The sequence below is a fragment of the Mesoplodon densirostris genome, chromosome 7, assembly GCF_025265405.1.
Source record: "Mesoplodon densirostris isolate mMesDen1 chromosome 7, mMesDen1 primary haplotype, whole genome shotgun sequence".
Lineage (NCBI taxonomy): Eukaryota > Metazoa > Chordata > Mammalia > Artiodactyla > Ziphiidae > Mesoplodon > Mesoplodon densirostris.
The window spans coordinates 26,445,235-26,465,245 of NC_082667.1; the positions used below are offsets into that span (position 1 = coordinate 26,445,235).

Genomic DNA, 20,011 nt, shown 5'->3' on the forward strand with positions numbered 1-20,011 from the left:
CAACATGGATGTATCTTAGAAATAAAATGTTGAACGAAAAGAAGCCAGACACACCCAAGTGCATATACATCGAGTAAAAGTTTACTGAGAGAGACTGAAAATACATATTCTCACTGATATGTTCTGGCGGGGCGCTGAGAAACTTTCCTCCTGATGTTTCTCTAAAGTTAAATCCTGGAAGTATAAGGTGGTGTATGAAGGCACAGCCTAAATTGGCCTACTGGAAACCACATGCTTTTGAAGTCTTATGTTTTATATCTTAAAAATACATGTGAATTCCCTATTCTTCATCCATGCATATTGAACAGAAATATTTACCTCAAAAAATATTCAAGGGCCTCCCTGGTGGCGCAGTGGTTGAGAGTCCGCCTGCCGATGCAGGGGATACGGGTTCGTGCCCCGGTCTGGGAGGATCCCATATGCCGCGGAGCGGCTGGGCCCGTGAGCCATGGCCGCTGAGCCTGCGCGTCCGGAGCCTGCGCGTCCGGAGCCTGTGCTCCGCAACGGGGGAGGCCACAACAGTGAGAGGCCCACATACCGCAAAAAGAAAAAAAAAAAAAAAAAAAAAAAAATTCAAGAAAACAATATTCAAGGGAAGCAGGCCCTGGTCATCCTGTGGTTACAGTACTGTGGCACACTACCTCAGATTTCAGTTTAAAAAAGAACTGCTGGAAAGTAGACTGGTTTGGTTAGACAGCCTGGTTCACGTCTCAGATTCACGACTCATTAGTGCTGGGAGTTTGGGCAACTTACCTAGATATTTTGAGCCTTTTTCTTCATTTACATAATGAAGATAATATTATATCTCACAGGTGGTTTTGAGAATTAAATGCGATGATGTTAAGTTAGGTAACTCAATGCTCCTAACCTCTTCCTTCCCTACCCTGTAAGTAGTACTGGGGTGGAAAAAAAGTCAACAAGCTGTTTGCTGCAATATATATATTTTAATTCAAAGTGAATCGACAGTAATACACCATAAATTCTTATTTTGACACTCACCAAAATAGTCACCTGGAAAACCCGCTTTTTGTGACAAAGTACAGAAGGCTTGGTCACATTTAAATCACTGAGAACTAGAGAGAAATACTATCGCAAACCGTAATAGACATTACATCCATAAAAATTTTCCCAGTCCTTATTGTAATATTGCACAGTGCAATTGCTACATGGCAAACTAGTGTAGCATAGAAATAAAAGCAAAAACAAACCAAAGGAAAGAAAGCCACAAGTCTAAAACTGTTAAACAGTTAACAGTTCAAACTTAGTAATCAAATCTATATCATTGGGTTCTTTAAAACAAATCTTCCTACACCTTGCAGTGTATGATTTAACTTTTACTTAACACAAATCAACTTTAAAATTAGTAGTAGAGATTTTTAAAATGAAAAAGCTTTGCTACTACAGTAACATATTTAAACACCCTGAAGGAAAAGAAACGAAATATCAATATATTTGATTAAAAAATAATTTGTAAATTAAAGTAGTATACAAATACGCAACTTGGAAGTCATGCAGTGTTTTATTTAAGAAAGCAGTAAAACCAAAGAAAACTGGTAAAAATGGTTTAAAGAGAGTACAAATTCTGTTGTCAGTATGCTAAATTTAGACTTTAGCAGGATCTTGGATCTTTTTTTATGTTCTTAAACACATAAAAAGCACACGATTAGAATCAGTTAAGAGCAGTGTACTTAACTTGGGTACGCCTTTATCAAACAGGACTATTATATTATGAAAACATTGAAGTTTATCATTCACCATCAATTTAACAAGACATCTCAGTCTTGGAACAGAAATACAGAAAATACGATGTTTCAGGGTAGTGAACATGGCCCTGAACAGAAAGAAAACTGCGCCAGTTTTGTACCTGGTACAAACATCAATCAATCCTTTGCACTTGGTGTTTCTGAAACATCCGCTGCCAGCATTGATTCTTCTCCAACAAGTGAGCAGACACCAGTAAACTGCTGGACCAGATAAATAAAATTAGAAGGCTGTGGAGGGCAGCAAGTTTACTTAAATAGTGACTCCATAAATTTGCCATCTGTAAATAATCTTTTAAATTAATCTTAGGCTACTCCTTTTTATGTGTAATATATATATATATATTTCTATTTATATAAAATGCATAGAATTGATTACTAAAAACACTGAAACTTGTGGGGAAAATTAAGTCCTTCATTTTCAGTGTGACTAAAAATGTACTGCTGGTTTTTATCTTATGATCTAATACTGTAATTTTTAAAATTAATTTTCAGGCACATTTATTTCATTGATGATTATTAAATAAAACACTGCTTGTATTAATGGAGTAAAGAAAAGTTTATCCATTATTAGCTTATTGTCAACGCTGTACTAGATCTGTACTAGTGGTATGCAATTCATTTATCAAAGAAATGCTGTAAATCCAAAACAGTTGGAGTTTTACACTCAAATGCTTTGTACTGTTCATTCCAGTAAATGCTATAAGATTATATTCCAGATTTTTAAGGAAAAAAAGTTAAGTCAAGCCTGCAAGATACAGCTTTCTCAAGTGTCTACAATGCCAGTATGAAAATTAAAAATTAAGTTACATTGATACATCCCAGTTTTTTTTTATATGCAGTGATGAGCACAAACATTAATAGAGATAAAATACTGATGCAAATAACACACCCCAAAATAACATATGCAATTTTTTCCGTCATTTACAATACAGTAGTTACAATGACACTCCAAACAGAAAAGCAAAGTAAAAAATCAAAACCCCAACTTCTATTTCATGTAATTAGACTTATACAGAAATTAGAAGGCTAAATAACAACTAGTTAATCACCTAATTTCACAGCTATCTGAAGTGGCAATCGTTATATAGCAGCTTATCTATGATACATTCAAGATAAATGATACAATTTATTATTTGCCCATAAGCTAAAACACAGCCTGCTTAATACCTTCCTTTAAATTCCACCTCTACACTACAATATACTTGAGGTCTATGCAAAAAGTAGCTACCTTTTATATAGGAAATGGATGATTAAGTCTTTGGTGCTGTAAAAGCAACTTCATTTAAACATCACCACCACCACCACCACCAAAAAAAAAAAAAAAAAAAAAAAAAAAAGGAGGGAAAACCCCAAGACGCACTTCCTAGGAAAACAAGCATGTAATTTCTGTCCCTGACGGAATGTATTAAATAAGCAAACACCACCAACAAGCAAAACAAGTACTACAAGGTAAAAATACTTAAAAACAAAACAAAACAAAACAAACCCTCTCACATGCATAAATGAAAAATTGCACACAAAGAACTCACATCTTTTCAAGCTTCAATGGTAAATATTCTGCTACTATTTATTAAATACTGCATGGTTTGCCCAAGCTAGGATGAAACCACATCATGAATCAATGAGCATTTTGCATTTTCTTTCATTATCTACTCAAAGTCATGCCTACTGCACTGCATCTCTAAACATTTTATTAAATCCAATTATACAGCACACACTCCCAAAATAAACTTAGATTGTATTGCAGTTTCACTGAACAGTATATAAAATGCTGTGTTGTGACAGGTATCAACTATCCATTAGATACTGAATCAATTTTTCTTAAGCACTACTACCTGCTTGCTTTTCTTGAAGCTAGATCATTCTGAAAAATCAAGACAGCAGAATTCAGCTATAGCAAACATGCTGCCCTCTTAGTAAGGAAAAACAGCTACAACCTGAAATCATACCACACAAAACCAAAAATGAACATTACTCCATCAAAGGAAACTAAAGAGTAAGTCTGAACTTTAAGTGCTGCAGTCCTCAACATTTATATATAGTAATAACATTAACAACCTCAAATATTTAAGGCACTATGTGTGGGAACGGTTTACAATGCAGCTGAGATTATTAGAACAACATTTAAGAGCAAAGTCTAGGCAACATTTTGCCCATGCAAAAGACACATGCAAATGTAAAGAACAATAGCTCAATTTCTTAGGTAAGTGACCCAACATTTATACACTAAGACACAGATAATACAATTCACTTGTATGCTGTAATTCTGACATATGTGCATCTGTTGCTCTAAGTCTGTACACAGAATGGCTTCCCAAATATAGACGTGTCTTGCACTAGTTAGAAGGCAATTTTATAAAAAATAGCGGGAGCAAAACTGGACTTCTGCTCCCATAAGTCACCTGCCTAGAGTTACTACATAAGAAGATAACATGACCAAAGACAAGTTATACCAAATGTGCAAAACACATTAAAAGTGAGTTTTTTTTTTAAAGCTCAAAGTTGTTTAAATTGCACCCAAGTCTACATGATTCAAAAATAATTTTCTTGTGCCATGGTTAATCTTTATTAAATACCATGTTTTATTTTTAATCAAATGTTTATATCATTGAGCTTCCTCAATAGACTCTTTTGAATTTTCACATATATGGATACTGGCTGAGTTTGGTTGGACTCAGTGGAAATCCAGTATATGCAGGTGATGCTGCAATGTAAGAATGTGGTGGGAAGATTGGTTTGTACTGAGTCTGATGAATGGTTGGGGATGGTAACAGACGGGGATTTATGCCCACTGGGACTTGGTGAACTATGCCACTGGGATGGGAGATATTATAAGTTGGATGCTGTAACATAGGTCTTGAGGTACATGGAGAGGCTAAGAGGTGGGCCACTGGTGCAGCACTGCTGAGGGTAGCTGATGATGGGTATGGAAGTAGAGTAGGCTGTCCTCCGAGGTGCGTATTTCCAGCCAGATGGGCGTGCACAGCTGTGTGATTAGGACTTCCATGAGAAAGAGTGAATGGATTACTGGTAACACTAGTAGGGATATAGGCTTGCTGTCTTCGATGTCCGAAGTTTCCATTCCACTCTTGATGCCCAGACCCAAAGTGCTGAATCTATCCAAAAACAAAACAAAAAGATTAATTACATATTTTATAAGTCAAAAAGAAAGGGGGAAAAAAAAAAAAAGAAAGGGAAAAAAGGAAAACTACAAGATACTCTGTGACTGATAACCCACAGAGGATCTCTCAGATCTTAGCTTATACTAAGTATAAACAGAGTGGAGAAAAATATCGATCATTTTATATTTATATATATATATATATATATATATATATATATATATATATATATATATATATATATTAGTATTAGCATTTTAACATGTATTACTGCATATTATTATAATATTAACATTGCCACCACCCCTGCTAGTAGTGTCACTATTCCTACCACTACTGATAGCTACCATTTGCGGAGCACCTATTACATGTAAGACTTAACACTTTACGTACGAGACGGTATTTAATTCTAATTATAGTTATATAGCTATCATTCCCATTAACTGTGGTCCAGACTTGTTGAAGAGACCTGGCCAAGGTACTGTACATAGCATTTGGCAAAACCAGGATGTGAACACAGGTCTGACTCCAATACCTATGATCTTTTCTTTCCCCCAAGTGAAACACAACTGCCAAGCACAGTGCTGACCAGATGGCAAGTACTCAATAAGGCATCTCTCACCATCACAACTAACACACAAGAAATGTAACCATCAATGCACTGGTGTGCATTCTGATTTAAAGGGCCTAAGACAACAAACACACTAAAAAACTTTAAGAGAACCTAAGAACCTAATCTTTCTGAAAAATTCAAGTTCCATGGATAATCTGATAATTATCCTATTATTAAGCCAATTACTTTTTAAGTCACTTGGGATAATGAAAAGGGAAAAATTTATTAAGATTTTATACAGTGTGAGAATCTTTTTCCCCCCAGTTAGAAAACTGCTGAATTTGAATCCCAAAGACTCAGAAATTCACAAACATACCTGACTGAAATTCAAATGCTGCTGCTGGAATGCTGATGTCAATTTTTGCTGACGATTACCTACTGCGGAAGGCTGGTTTAATCTTCCAGAAGTAGATCGTCCTTTTATTAATGGCTGGCATACAGAATCTGGCAACAACAAAATACCAGAAAGTAGCTGCTTTTTCCTTCTTATATAAAAATTAGAAAGGTCTTTAGACATTTTACACAATAGTGATTTGAGAACCTTAAAATTAAATAAAAAGAAAAGATCTCATGGTTTCCAAGGACTGGGTGATATTAGAAGATATCTCCTTTGTACAATAGATTTGGCAGGGTTAAGCTGGAAATTCAGAGATGACTTTTGGCTCTAATGTTCCTAAATTACGACCTTTTAAGGGCCAATCAGGGAAATAGAGAGGACTCAGTTTACCTGTGTTTGCCATATGCTCATCGGCATGTAATCCATTTTCTAGTCCCATTGGTGGCACCACAACAGTACAAACAGGTGGTTTGGTTTCTGTGTCAGCAGAGGTTACCAGTTCTGTGTTTTGATGAGTATCCGCCACAAAACTGCTCTCTACAAACGGACTGCCATGTCCTGAAGAGTCTGATGTTGGAGAGCCATCCACAGTATCACAACTACTTTCCTGTTCTTCATCTGACATACTACAACAAGAAAGTATTTTTATGAACAATGTTTTTCAACATTAAATCTAAAGTTAAATAATTTCCAGACTCCCAGCAAATTGATAAGAATCTTATTCAATTATTTCATACCTAATTACAATTTCTTCCTTATCAAAAAAACATTTTTCATAGATTTCCTAGACTCTCACATTAATTCTCTTTTCAGACTGCTAACCCTAATTCTGTCTGTCTAGGAACACACTCTTGGCACTTATTTTTCCCTCCTTTCCCTTCCCACTTGATCCTTAGTAGCAGTTCATAAAATCCCATTTATAAATTACAGAAGATTTCATCAAGACAGTACAAAAGAAGTACTGTTCTGGATAACCGAAACGAAATGTACAAACATATAAGCATGCAGCTTGCATATGTCAGATTAAATTCTAATGTTATATATGTGCCTTTAGTAATAATTTGGGTCCTTTTAACTAACCAGTTATCTGAAAGGTCTTTCCCACCTCTTTGAAGGTCTAGCCAGTGTCCCATTTCTCTTCTCGCCCTGACCCTTGGGCCCTGCCTACCACCCCCCAACTCCTTGGGATTTTTACAGCATTCATATTCTGTTTTACTACTCACTTCATACTTAACAATTTGAAGCATCTCTTTTTATATGTATATTTTAATTATATATTTTTATCTTTGTATCTTATTTATATATATACACATCTTACACGTATGTGTGTATTTACATATACGTATGTATAATATCAACTTCCAAAACACATTATAAACAAGTTCTAAGAAGATGTGTTAATACTTCTTTATGCTTCCACAGAGCTTAGTTATAACCAAACTATTCAAAACCATATTTCCTGATTACGGAAAAAAGAGAAGACGAATAAAATTAAAGCCGAAAGTTTTCAAATTTTGTTTCCACTAAAAAAAAGATTTCTAAAAGCTAAAATCAAATGTATTTCACTGAAATTTTTATGGCTCATCTCTTAATGCGTTAGTACATCATGCAGGTTAGGAGAAGCTCACTACTTTAGTGGCAAGGCATGTCCCTGGCCAAAAGGAAGGGTAGGAAGGAAATACGCATGAAACCGTGCAAATCAATCACTATGAGAGAAAAAAATCAGCAAATACTCTACTGACAGTGGGTCATTACTTTATTATGGAAAACATTCCTTTTTATTTTGCTGAAGTATATGTTCTTATTCCAAATTTAAATTACAGTAGTAGTCTGTGGAGCTGGAGTTGAGAATGTGGCTTTTTCACCCTTTCAAAAACAAAATGATTCTTTAAAAATCATTTATTAGAACCTCAATTTTTCATTTAGATCTGTTCTGTAATAGTAAAGAAAATTACTACTTAAAACCTGAGTTTATAAAAAGGTGATCTAGTTCAAATATTATGATCAAGAGAGAAGTCACTGTGGTAAACTGGCAGGTACTTACTAATTTAAACAACAACAAAAGAAATCATAGGCTTTTTAGTAAACTTAATATTTATAATGTACTGCTATTGAAATTCCTTTACCTGTTTGGTCTCTTGCAAGGGGATGGGCTGGACTGCCCTGAGGAGCTGGTGCTCAGAGTACTCTCAGGACTACTTAATGAACAAATCTGATCAATATTCAAGGTGCTCTGGCAAGCTTCACAATCCAGATTACCTTTACATCTAAGTAAAGAGGGAAGGGAAAATTGGGTCAAAAATGAGAACATACTCCCCAAGTAGCCAAAATTTACATTATTTTATTAAGGATATGAAACAGTTAAGTGACCTACATGGACAAAAATCTAAAGCTCATAATACAGGAAAAATGCTATAGTAATCATGCTGAATACTATTCAGGAAGTTTACTCTGAAGGACATGAACAGACAAGTAATAAATCACAAAGTTTTTTTTTCCCACTGCAGCAGAGGGTGCCATCATCATTATTTAAGGATGCAAGAAAATCGCAGGGAACTGCTTTTGGCACTTACTCTCTGAGCGAATGTCTCTGCGACGTCTCTTCCTCATCAGTGTCGCTGCTAATGGTGATCACACTCACTGCAGGACTCGGGGAGTCAGCGATGATGATGGTTTGCCGCTGTTTATCTGAAACTGATGAATCAGAGTCCTGCCTGATAGAAGTTTCACAACAATTTCTTGCCTCTCCTTCTGAGTTATGATTGTCCTGTGTTTCTATGCAACTTGCTTCCTCAACATCTTTCCCATTTACTATCTTTGGAGAAATAAATGCTGATTGTGGGATATTGGTATTCTGCAATGAATTACTCCTGCAATCAAAGGAATAATGTGTTATTTCTATCATCAAAATATATACATGACATTTTTCTAAGATAGCTTGTTATAATTAACAATGCAAACCTTCACTTGTTAAGATTATAACACACTAACATACAGATCATGAGTCTGTGATATATAAAATACCTCTAGAAATATGAGTGCAGATTGCATTTACATATATTCAAATAGTCTTTTTTTTTGGTAAATGTGATATCTGAGTATCTAAAACTGTCTAAAATTATAGGTAGATAATAAATCAAAAGGGCAATAAAGACAATCTTACCAACTGAAAGCATTTATTTCCTCTCTTCCTGGCTCCCATTCCATTAGTTTTACCAAAATACCTCTGAGAAATTGAGAAGGGAGCTGGCTTAGTGTTTGTAACAAAGCTATCAAAGAGGTCATTTTGAATACAACAGAGTGACCCTTTGGTGTACATGCAAAATTTATTTTAATGATTAATTTTCAAAATGCAGAGGAAAGTTAAAATATCAATACCAACCTGTTCTGGCACAGTTTATTTTTCTTGGTGGTGGCAGGCTGAGGCCACACAACATGTGCGATGCCCACACTAATTGGCTGAGGGGCTGATAAGGTGATCTGATTGGTTAGAAGAGGTTGAGGCATCACTGAGCCGTAATGATTGCCGTGTGAAATCATTTTCCTAGGGAGAAAATTTAGAAAAATTGAATCCCTACTTTACCATACCTATTTTGCAAACTATTCACAAAGAAGTACCCTCGTTTTTAACTTACCCCCAGTCTCCGAGCCTTTGTGAACCAGCCATACCCTCAGAAGCTAATGTAGTAGCAGGAGCCATGGGTGTTATCTGTTGCCAGGCAGGTACCAGCATCTGCTGTGTTCTACCAGACCATGTCTGTTGCAGCAAAAAACAAAACCAAAAGAAAAACTAGTATGATACAAGTTAACTCAAAGTAACAATCTTCTAGGTGGGAATAAAGACACAGACCTACTAGAGAATCGACTTGACGATCTGGGGAGGGGGAGGGGTAAACTGGAACAAAGTGAGAGAGTGGCCTGGATATATATACACTACCAAATGTAAAATAGATAGCTAGTGGGAAGCAGCCGCATAGCACAGGGAGATCAGCTCAGTGCTTTGTGACCACCTAGAGGGGTGGGATAGGGAGGGTGGGAGGGAGGGAGGGAGGGAGACGCAAGAGGGAAGAGATATGGGGACATATGTATATGTATAACTGATTCACTTTGTTATAAAGCAGAAACTAACACACCATTGCAAAGCAATTATACTCCAATAAAGATGTTAAAAAAATAAAAAATTTTAAAAAATAAAAAAATTCAATAATTAAAAAATAAAGTAAATCTTCTAATAATTATAAAAGTTAAAGTCAATAATCTACAAGGATCGAATTCCCATCTAGGTCATTTTCATTGTTTCCAACAGCACAAATGGATTAGTGCCTCTACCTGAGTAAAAGGAGGACAGCACATATGTAAAAATAATGAATTATTACCAACCTGAGAAAGAACTCCTGGTCGGATCTGTAGTGGCTGCATGGCTGGGGCCTGCGTTACAAGGGGTACTGTATTATCTACCCTTATTGAATAACTAGTGGGTTTACCATGTGTTGCAGGAATACCTGTGAAATAGAAAAGAACAGTTCTCAAATAAAAGAAAAAACTTTTCTCTGAGTTACCTTATAAAACTCTTAAATTTATGAATTGCTAAAATTCTTATTAGAATTATGAAAAAATCCCCTGCATAAAATTTTCATAATATTAGAGAGCAATCTATTTGGAAAGTGAGATACCGTCTATCTACCTTGTGGTACATCATTCCAAAAATTGTTATAAAGCTACTCTTTCTACCATTTTAAAATGCATAAAGTTGAATGATTTGTTTTTGAAACTTCCCATTCCCTTTAAAGTTTGCTATTATAGCTTTACTTTCCTTTTAGAAAGTTCTGCCACTGGTAAGACACGGAAAGGTGAATCTGGCTCAACACCCTTATCCTCTAGCAGGTAAATGTTCATCTTTTCATACAAACTTTTAGCTATGCTTGGTATTCTCTTCTTTAAAACTATGATAGGATCTTATACACGTCATCAAAGGAGGAATGTATCACAACTTCAACTTCAATGGCCATGATGGTTTACATGATTCAATAAAATTCAGAATGGCACACTCATTTCAACCTCTAAAGGAAAAGCAAAAAACAAACTTTTCTGCCTAATATGATGATACAACTAAGCATTTATCATTGTGGTTTAATCTACTAGTATTTCTAGTGGAGAGCTACTGGAACTCCAGGACAAACATGTTCCATTTTGCTTACCCCCTAGGGAAATGAGAAAGCAGGATTACTACCCACGTTAATCCTGTTAATATTAATATGTCTGTGTCATACCTTGCAAATATTAAGTCTTATGGTACTAAACTTTAAGAGAGTAAAGTAGTATTACACCAACTAAGAACTTTGACTAACAAGATTTTAGGGATATCTCCTAAGATTAGAAAGCTGAGTTACTAAAATAAATTCACTACTTCATAATTCCAGTCTATTGTATTGTACTTACTTTCAATATGGGCTGGCAGATCATTTAAACATAATCAGTTTTTGGATAAAAGTGACCTTGTGTGATCAGCCATTTAAAAAATTTTTTCAAAAACAATCGTTTTTTTTTCCTACTGAATAATAACCTTACACTTTTTATTGCACAAATATTTGTAAGTGATAATTCTAAGGAGAATTTTATTGTGTTTATGTTCTTCACAGAGGTACTTATTCTACTGGCAGGGTGTTCTACCCTCTGAGCTCCACCTACAGAGCTACATGTGAGGGACTTCCCTGGCGGTCCAGTGGTTAAGACTCTGCGCTTCCAATGCAGGGGGTGAGGGTTCGATCCCTGGTCAGGGAACTAAGATCCCAGGTGCTGCAGCGCATGGCCAAAAAAAGTTTAAAAAAAAAAAGAAAAAGAAAAAAAAGAGCTACATGTGAATTAGATCTACAAAGATCTATGAGTTATTTTTTTAAACTGACCTTCTTACCCTTTCCAAAAAGCATGTCTTGATCAGCAAATTCTCCAAGGAATGGAATATAAGCACACCCAGGCTGTGTAGATATATTGCAGCAATAGAGAATCTCATCAGAGAAAAAAGCATCCTCACTTTGATAAGGATGAAACCACAGAGCAAATTCTTAAATCCCCCCAAAAAAAGATTGCCCTTAAATTCTCCTCGGAATCAATGCCTTAAGACAAGAAGAATTCTCCTATAATCTTTTTTTTAAATCAAATTCAAAAGTGGGTTCAGATCCCAACTTTCTATATGCTTATTAGGTTACCTAAAATTTTAATCTTTTATTACATTTGCTTGATACCTGGAAAGCATGACACAAAAAGTTTAAAGACTGTTCTAGTACAACAGAGGAGAATTTTGCTGGAATGCATTTGATTCTAAAATAGCAGTTTTCATCCAGAGGGGATGAATAAGTAGCTTTTCAGATTGCCAAATAATGTTAAATGCTTGTTTAGTAAATACAAGAACCTACACTCAAATTTGTTAAGTAAAAGCTTGTCTAAGTCTTCTGTACTTTAAACATGGCACAATATTAGGGATGTGGCATCCATATAGCTATACCTACACGTTATATCTATAGTATCTAAAATATATGAAACGCATGATGAACTTAAACAGTGTAGACCCAAGGTAAAAAATTTAAAGTGAAGGACAAGAGACATAAATTTTATTTTAAAATCTGAAGTATAATGGTACCATAACTGCTACCCAATAAGCATTTAAATATGTTTCTTTTAAATGGATTGGCACATTATGAGGTAAAGGTAAGAAGGTCAATACTGGGATTTTCTACAGAGATGCCAAAATGGATTAGAGGGAAAGTTTTCATTTCTAAGTGGACACTATACTAAGATAAAAAACAGTGAGACAACATATTGCAGAGCCTGCCTGTTATGCTGCTGCAACTGCGCCTGTTAGTTCTTTAAGCGAACAAATATTTTGCTTTCTCTCACTATTAATTCTAAAACTACTGTTCTTCACATCTGATGAGTTAATGAGCCTGAAAATATCTCCTTTTCTTTCCGTTATCCTTGTTAGGAAGCACTTGCGGTTGTTAACATATGTACAGAAAGGTTACTAACCTTTTATTAATTATAAGCTACATAAAAAGATAAAAGATTTGCTTAACATCATTGAATGTTTTAAGAATGATGCTCAATTGTATTTAGAAATGTGTCCACAAAGCCTTTTGGTACAAACAGAAGGTAGCTCTGAAAAAAACCTGAAATCTTTTTTTTTTTTTTTCTTTTTTGGCTGTGCCGCACGGCTTGCAGGATCTTAGTTCCCCTACCAAGGATCAAACCTGGGCCCCCAGCAGTGAAAGCCCAGAATCCTAACCACTGGAACGCCAGGGAATTCCCTGCTATTCCAAATCTTGATGAAATATACCACACTGTAGGTAGGTGACCCCCAAACTGATTTTGTACACGGAAGAGATCATTAGAACCTGAGAATCTATTAGTACAGATTAAAAACTCATCTAAGTGAAAATGTATTTGTCAAGATACCACTTACGTAGTAACTAATTGAAAAACAAAAAAGCATCAGTCTTGCATGCTCAAGTATTTAGAAGTAAAATGTCTATGACTTACTATTAACAGTATGTGTATGTGTAATAGACAGACAAAACAAATACACCATGTTAATACTTGTTGAATCTAGGAGAAAGGACATTATTATTCTTTGAACTTCTCTACAATAAACAGTTGAAGAAAAACAAAGAAACACAACAGCATCTTTAAGAGTGCTGACAATATGATACAGGTATTTTTATTACCAAACCAGCCATGGGTCACTGTCACAGATAACAGACCAAAGCTACCCTGGTAGAACCAAAGTGGCTAAAGAGCTGCTATGTTTTCACATCTCTCATTACCAGCCAAGCAAGTCAACAAATATATTCTTGGTGCTTTGTTAGGCACTGTGGGGAAGATTAAAATAAAAACTTTAAAAAGTTGCTCACATCCTTAAATGAAATAAAAATTTCAAATATAACCTTCAGAATCCAGAAATATTACAGCTGGAAACGATCAAGATAGTATCTATTCAGTCTGTTTTCTTTGACAAAGGCTGAAGCAAGTTAACAGACTTGTCTGGGATGGCAGAGCAAACAGAAGAAAGAGAACTAGATCCCAGGCCGACTTAGCATCAAGAGCTCTCACTTACACTATACAGCATTACCACCATGCTTCAAAGAGTCACTTCGGGCCCATTTGGAATCAATCTCTTGATTTTAAGATATGACTAGATGTTACAGCCTAGCAAGGACAAAACGCTACCGAAGGACCTAGGAAAGAGGGCTTTATGCTAGCTATTCCAGTCAAAAAGTTCACTGCTATCACCCTTTTGCCACTAAGAAGTTCCTCGGTGTGAAAATTTATGGCATCTTCAAAGGTATTCTGTCACCATCTCACTTGAGGATTTGATTCGATATTTTTATCTAAATAAGGGCAATTTGATCAAAATCAATCTTCAAACAAACAAACAAACTAAGCTATGGGTAAAGAACAAGACTACAATATTTTAGGAAAGAAATCCTCTGACCAAAACTTAAAGAACTGAGCTCTCAATCACTGTAATGTCCAGTGATTACATGCAGATAAGTACTTACATGAACATCTGGAGCAGTTATACCCAGTGTAGGATAATCCATACCTTTCCAAGTTCATTAATTTCCACTAAGGTATGTTATCATGCTAGACTCTACAGGAAATACAACTGTCATATGGTCCATTTTGTTATTGATGACTACAGTGGAGCTGCAGTCAAGAAGTATCACTGGTCTAAAGGCTACTGACCTGCTTAAATTAAATTCAAATGTAGCAGTAAATGTAGCAAAACCCATGCAGTATATTTAATGAAGAGATGCCTAAACTTATTTTAAAGTAATGCATGCCTAAATTCAAAGTGTAATTTAAATAAAAGAATACCTTGAATAGCTGGTGGACAGATAATCAGTGTCTGCTGAAAAGCATCACCACAACCAAAATGAGCAGTTCCAGCCTGCAGAGGAATCCCATGGTGCACAACTGAATGAGCAGATGTGGTTAATGCCTGAAACGATAGATGTACATGGCATTCATTATACAGAGCAGGCTTCTAATTGCTGTACACATACTTTACAAGTAGAAATCAAATGCATTTCAAAAAATCATAATTCTATGATAAAAATGGACCCAGAAATTGATCTTACTGAAGTCTACTTTTTGTAGAGTTGAGACATAGAAGGGCAGGTAGATCATATTGAAAGAACAAAAGGTGAAGGAAAAAAATGGATTTGAGTAGATATGCTCCAATTGTTACCCTGAAATATTAGAGATTTAACAGAACAGCCATAGTAAGACTTCATCAGCACTGGAACTTCTAACTGCTGACATGGAAACTTCTGCATATTTCAAAAGCAAATGAGCAATCTTTTTTTTTTTTTTTAAAAAAGAGGAGCATAAATTATCAAATACTATAAGTTCTTACCTGACTTCTTAATGTGCCAATTTTAGTAAAATTTGCTGTCAGATTAGCAGTACTGCTTGGAGCAACTGGTCTCAAGAGTGAAGTTTTATTGTGATTATTTGTGTCACATGAATTCGGATGGGACTTACAAATATCCATAATATGAAAACAGGACTTTACACTGCAAAAGAAAAATCGAAAGGTAATTGTAATATTATTTTTTTAATGTTTAGAGTAGTTTAAGATTAAAAATTATTTCCAAAAGGAAAAAAAGTCTATGGCTTGCACTTAATCTGCATATTTCCAATAGTATTTCTACCAGGAAATCCTGTTAAGATCAAATTTCAAAGCAAGCAGAAGAATATACTTATATCTGGAATATTTTCTTGAGACGGCAAAGCAATAGTGAGCACTTTTTGGTTATAATTTTATGACCCCTACTCTAAGTAGTTTTTTTCTAAACTTCTAGATCTCCACATCCCTAAATTAATGGCACCATGTATGTGGTTATTACGTTATTTTCAAAGTGCTTATATACAGAAACCATTAGACATTTTTAAGTATTGGGGGTGTGGAGACTAGTTGGGCTTTATAAAAACATCGATTTTAATTGTAATTCACAATAACGAATATCAGTTTGCTCCTTCACCTCCTTCATTCAATATTTTTAAAATATTAAAAGAAGCTATTTTAAGTCACTTGCTTTACTCTCTTCAGCCTATAAAAAAGAGGACTGGGGTTCAAAGAATTCACAAGATTTGCCTAAGGTAACTCTTCTAAGTCCTTCTCAATTTGGGCATATACTCTTCTCTACTAACCCATAAAAAAAACCTCCTTTCCTACCACAACACAGAGGGGAAAGAAAGGGGACAAGAAAAGCAAATGCTGTGAAAGGAAATTGAAAATGGAGTTTGCAGGACTCAAAATTGAGGGAGGAACAACTTAACACTTCCTTTAACTATAAATATGCCTGGTTATTAAGGTAAGAATGTCATGTAAAACGACATCACTCAGTCATCCTCAGTATGCTATTTTGGAAAAAGAACATTGGAATGTGATTTAGATTTGCATTCTATTTCTACTCTACAATTTACTGTCTATGTGAACTTGGCCAAGTTAGCTTAACCTCTTTTTACTCAGTTTACTTATATTTAATGAAGAAACTGAATCATTTTTCTAACACAGTGGTTTACCACAAACAGCATTATCATTTCTCCAGAATCATTTTAAAAGATTTTAGAGTAACTTACTGGTTGCTATGCGGGAAATCTAGAAGATGTTTCATATTAACAAAAGCATGGTTCAAAGTCTCTGCTGGAGTAATTCTTAAATCTGCATCAATCAGCAACATTTTTTTCAACAGACTAACAAATTCTCTTCTATCAGCTTTCTCAGCCAAAAGATCACTTCCTTCCAAATCCATCACTGTGTTCACCTGCAAAATCAAAATTTCAAGTCATCGAATAAAAATAAGCCATACAAGGTAGTATACGTTAAAGTCTCACAGTTTACAAAAAAAGCCCACAACACAGGAAAGAACAAAGAACTACAATTATTTTGAAATAAGAAAGAACAATTGAGTTTAACAAATCCTCAAAAATATTTTGAGGTACCAAAGAGCATTCAAAGCAGGAAAAAAAAAATTTTTTTAACTAAACAAATATCCACTTCTAGAGAGATATAAGAAAGAGAAACATGTCTGTTAGAGTTTTCCTTTTTAAAGAAAATACTTGAATAATACAAATTAAATATTTGATAAAGATGAATGCAATTTCGTTCCTGAAACCTTAGAATCAATTTTGTTTGAAAAGCTTAAAAACAGCAAGCATTCTACGTCATGTAGAAAATGATTAACGTGTTTTGGCATTCTTGGCATTCAACTCCACCAACTTAAGCATAAGATTGACAAATGTGACTGTGGTACTCACATGCACTATATCATCCAGACTGTTGAATATGTACTTTCTGGCTTCTTTAGACTTCATTCCTGTCTCAGCCTCATGTTCTTCCAGTGTCTTATCGAATATATCAGAGAAGGAAAATATCTTATTACCCACCATTTGTAAGTCCTTTATTTCTTCAATTCTGGCACATTCAGCCTAATATATTGAATATTCTAAGGCAAGTAGTAGTTTCAAAAGAATAACTATCAAAAATGTAATTTTGGGACTTCCCTGGTGGCACAGTGGTTAAGAATCCACCTGCCAAGGCAGGGGACCCGGGTTTGAGCCCTGGTCCGGGAGGATCCCACATGCTGTGGAGGAACTAAGCTTGTGTGCCACAACTACTGAGCCTGCACTCTAGAGCCTGCAAGCCACAACTACTGAAGTTGATGCGCCTAGAGCCTGTGCTCCGCAACAAGAAGCCACTGCAATGAGAAGCCCACGCACCTCAACAAAGAGTGGACCCAATGCAGCCAAAAATAAATAAATAAAATAAAATAAATTTTTAAATGTAAGTTTTTAGAAGTATACAAAAAATGAGAAGTTCAGGTTCAGATCAAAAAATATTACACATATAGATAAATTCCTTAACAAAATAACTAAAGTTAATCATTAAAGATTTACTAATCCTAGGAATAAATTAGGTACTTGGGTTATGTAGTAAGTGGTTAGATTCAATCCCTGTCCTATAAAGCTTAATAAATGTAGAACTGGGTAGGGAAGATAAACAACACAAAATGATACACATAAAATTTTTTTAAACTATTTAAAATGAGTTAATAATTGTGTTGCCAGGTTAGAGAACGAGCTAAGGTATTCAGAAAGGACTCTCCTCGTTAAAAGGGGGTGGTGGGGATTGTCAAAAATGAAAATTCAAAAGAAGAAAAAATGCAATGAAAGAAAAATAGGCACAGAGGGTATTATCTGTGAACATGAGGCATCTTAGAAAATGTTTTTCTAAGTATTTTTTAAATGAATTACCTTTAATCTCCAACCAGAATGAGAGATATCTGTTTCTCTGCAAAAAAATCTTGTGGATTTTGTACCCACATTTAACAACTGTTCTCCTGGTAAACCTTGAGTCTGAGAAATGTATCGAATCTGAAAAATAATTTACAAAACAGACGAGTTATTCTTTTATTGCATTAAGATATTTATTGAACAACTATATCAGACACTAAGCTAGATGTTAGGTCAAGAATTAAATGATGTACAGTGTGTGTGCCCTAAGAAATCAGTCCAGTGGGGAACATACAAGTAAGCAATTATAATACAGTGTAATATATATTGATATAATACAGGTATAATAAATACATGCCTTATGGAAAGACAAAGAAGAGACACATAAAATAATTGTAGTCATATAAAGTTCCAGATGAGGTGATACTCAAGTTGGGTCAAAAAGAACAAACAGTTTGTTAGCCCTGAAGGAATGGAAAAAAATCTGAATTATTATGATTTATGCTAAGGTTATAATATGAGTAAATATGGAAAATAAAAAGAATACATGCACACATTCAGAGACTGAAGTTCACTAAGGGAGAAATGGCAAGAGATGAAATTGATCTAGCAGGCAAAGGGCTTTATCAGTAGGTTAAGAAGTTTGGATTTTACTCTGAGAGGTAACACTGGGAAACCACTGGAGAAACTGGAGAAATATACACAGGCAACTGACAAGTTACTTGACTTAGTGACAAGTTGACACGGTGAATTAGGGCTATGGGAGCACTGGAGGGGACGCGTCTATATCACTGGCATATGTGTGTTTGAGCCAGTAGAGGAGGACACAGGTGTAGATGGGCTCTCTCAGGAGGACACTGAAAAGCTCCAGCCTCAGGGCCTCTGCACTTAACATCCTTCTGTTTGAACACTGTTCCCCCAGACATCTGCATGGCTAGTGTTTCACTTCCTTCAGCTCTCATCTCAAATGTTACCTTATTCATGAGGCCTTTCATGCCCCACTAATAAATAAGAACAAGCTCTCCCCTGCTCAGTACCCCTATCTCTACTTATTCTGTTGTATTTTTCTCTACTGTGCGTTTTCATCATCTGATATTCTGTGCATTTACTTTGTATTTTCTTACCCCATTCTGCAGTAGAATGTAAATTTCATGAAGGGAAGAACTTTGTTTTGTTTTCTTACACGTACACCCGTGACAGTGTCTGGTACATAGTTGGCCCTCAAATACTTGTTCCCCAGATCAACAACTGGGCAGCACAGGGAATAAACAGAGGCTTAACTCCTTGAAATTGTGTTTGAGAACACAGGATTCTTCTTTTAAACCTCAAATACAACTAGTCCAGCCTCTCCTGAATCTTCTATTTCTCCCTCTGTATGAGATTTTTGCCCTCGATCTACAAAAATGTTTAATATCTTCCAGCCTAAAAACAAAACAAAAAAACCCAAAAAAACTCCCTTAACTATTTAAAACACTTTTCTCATTCAGTTAAAAGCCTTAAAATAGTGGTCCATATTTTACTTTCCATTCTAACCTCAACACACAACAACTGGAGTTTTACTATTACTCTCACGAAATGATAATGTCCTGTTATTAACTGACACATTTAATAGTCACATATTAATCCTTATCTTACTTCAACACTATTGGCCATTTTCAAGTGAATAACTTGAAAACTCTGTTCCTTTCATTTCCACATCATTCTTTTCTATTTCTCTTCCTACTTCTTGGCACTCTTTAACTGCCTTCCTCCATTTGTTATATAGCATTGCATTCTAGAGTTTTATCTGTCTTCTTTCCCTCTACAAGCCCCACGTGCCCATAGTTTTATCCCTAATTCTATGTCTAAATATTTATCTCTAGCTCTGGAGCTGTAGATCCAA

General features: G+C 35.3%; 1 protein-coding gene across 3 annotated transcripts in view; it reads right to left on the reverse strand.

Annotated features, from left to right (window-relative positions):
• Window positions 1-924: 924 nt before the first annotated feature.
• HIPK3 (homeodomain interacting protein kinase 3) overlaps window positions 925-20,011 on the reverse strand; it is a 93,907-nt gene continuing 74,820 nt past the window's right edge. For 2 of the 3 annotated variants that reach the window (XM_060103093.1, XM_060103094.1), the window contains 14 exons: window positions 18,151-18,270; window positions 17,155-17,241; window positions 16,477-16,661; window positions 15,248-15,407; window positions 14,707-14,830; window positions 10,216-10,337; window positions 9,471-9,592; window positions 9,218-9,379; window positions 8,999-9,061; window positions 8,409-8,705; window positions 7,962-8,102; window positions 6,226-6,461; window positions 5,815-5,942; window positions 925-4,879 (listed from right to left, as the gene is read on the reverse strand). In XM_060103093.1, the coding sequence (XP_059959076.1) occupies window positions 4,403-4,879; window positions 5,815-5,942; window positions 6,226-6,461; window positions 7,962-8,102; window positions 8,409-8,705; window positions 8,999-9,061; window positions 9,218-9,379; window positions 9,471-9,592; window positions 10,216-10,337; window positions 14,707-14,830; window positions 15,248-15,407; window positions 16,477-16,661; window positions 17,155-17,241; window positions 18,151-18,270 (2,424 nt within the window). In that variant the 3' untranslated portion in view covers window positions 925-4,402. The remainder of the gene's footprint in view (window positions 4,880-5,814; window positions 5,943-6,225; window positions 6,462-7,961; window positions 8,103-8,408; window positions 8,706-8,998; window positions 9,062-9,217; window positions 9,380-9,470; window positions 9,593-10,215; window positions 10,338-14,706; window positions 14,831-15,247; window positions 15,408-16,476; window positions 16,662-17,154; window positions 17,242-18,150; window positions 18,271-20,011) is intronic. The other variant, XM_060103095.1, reaches the window with a different exon arrangement.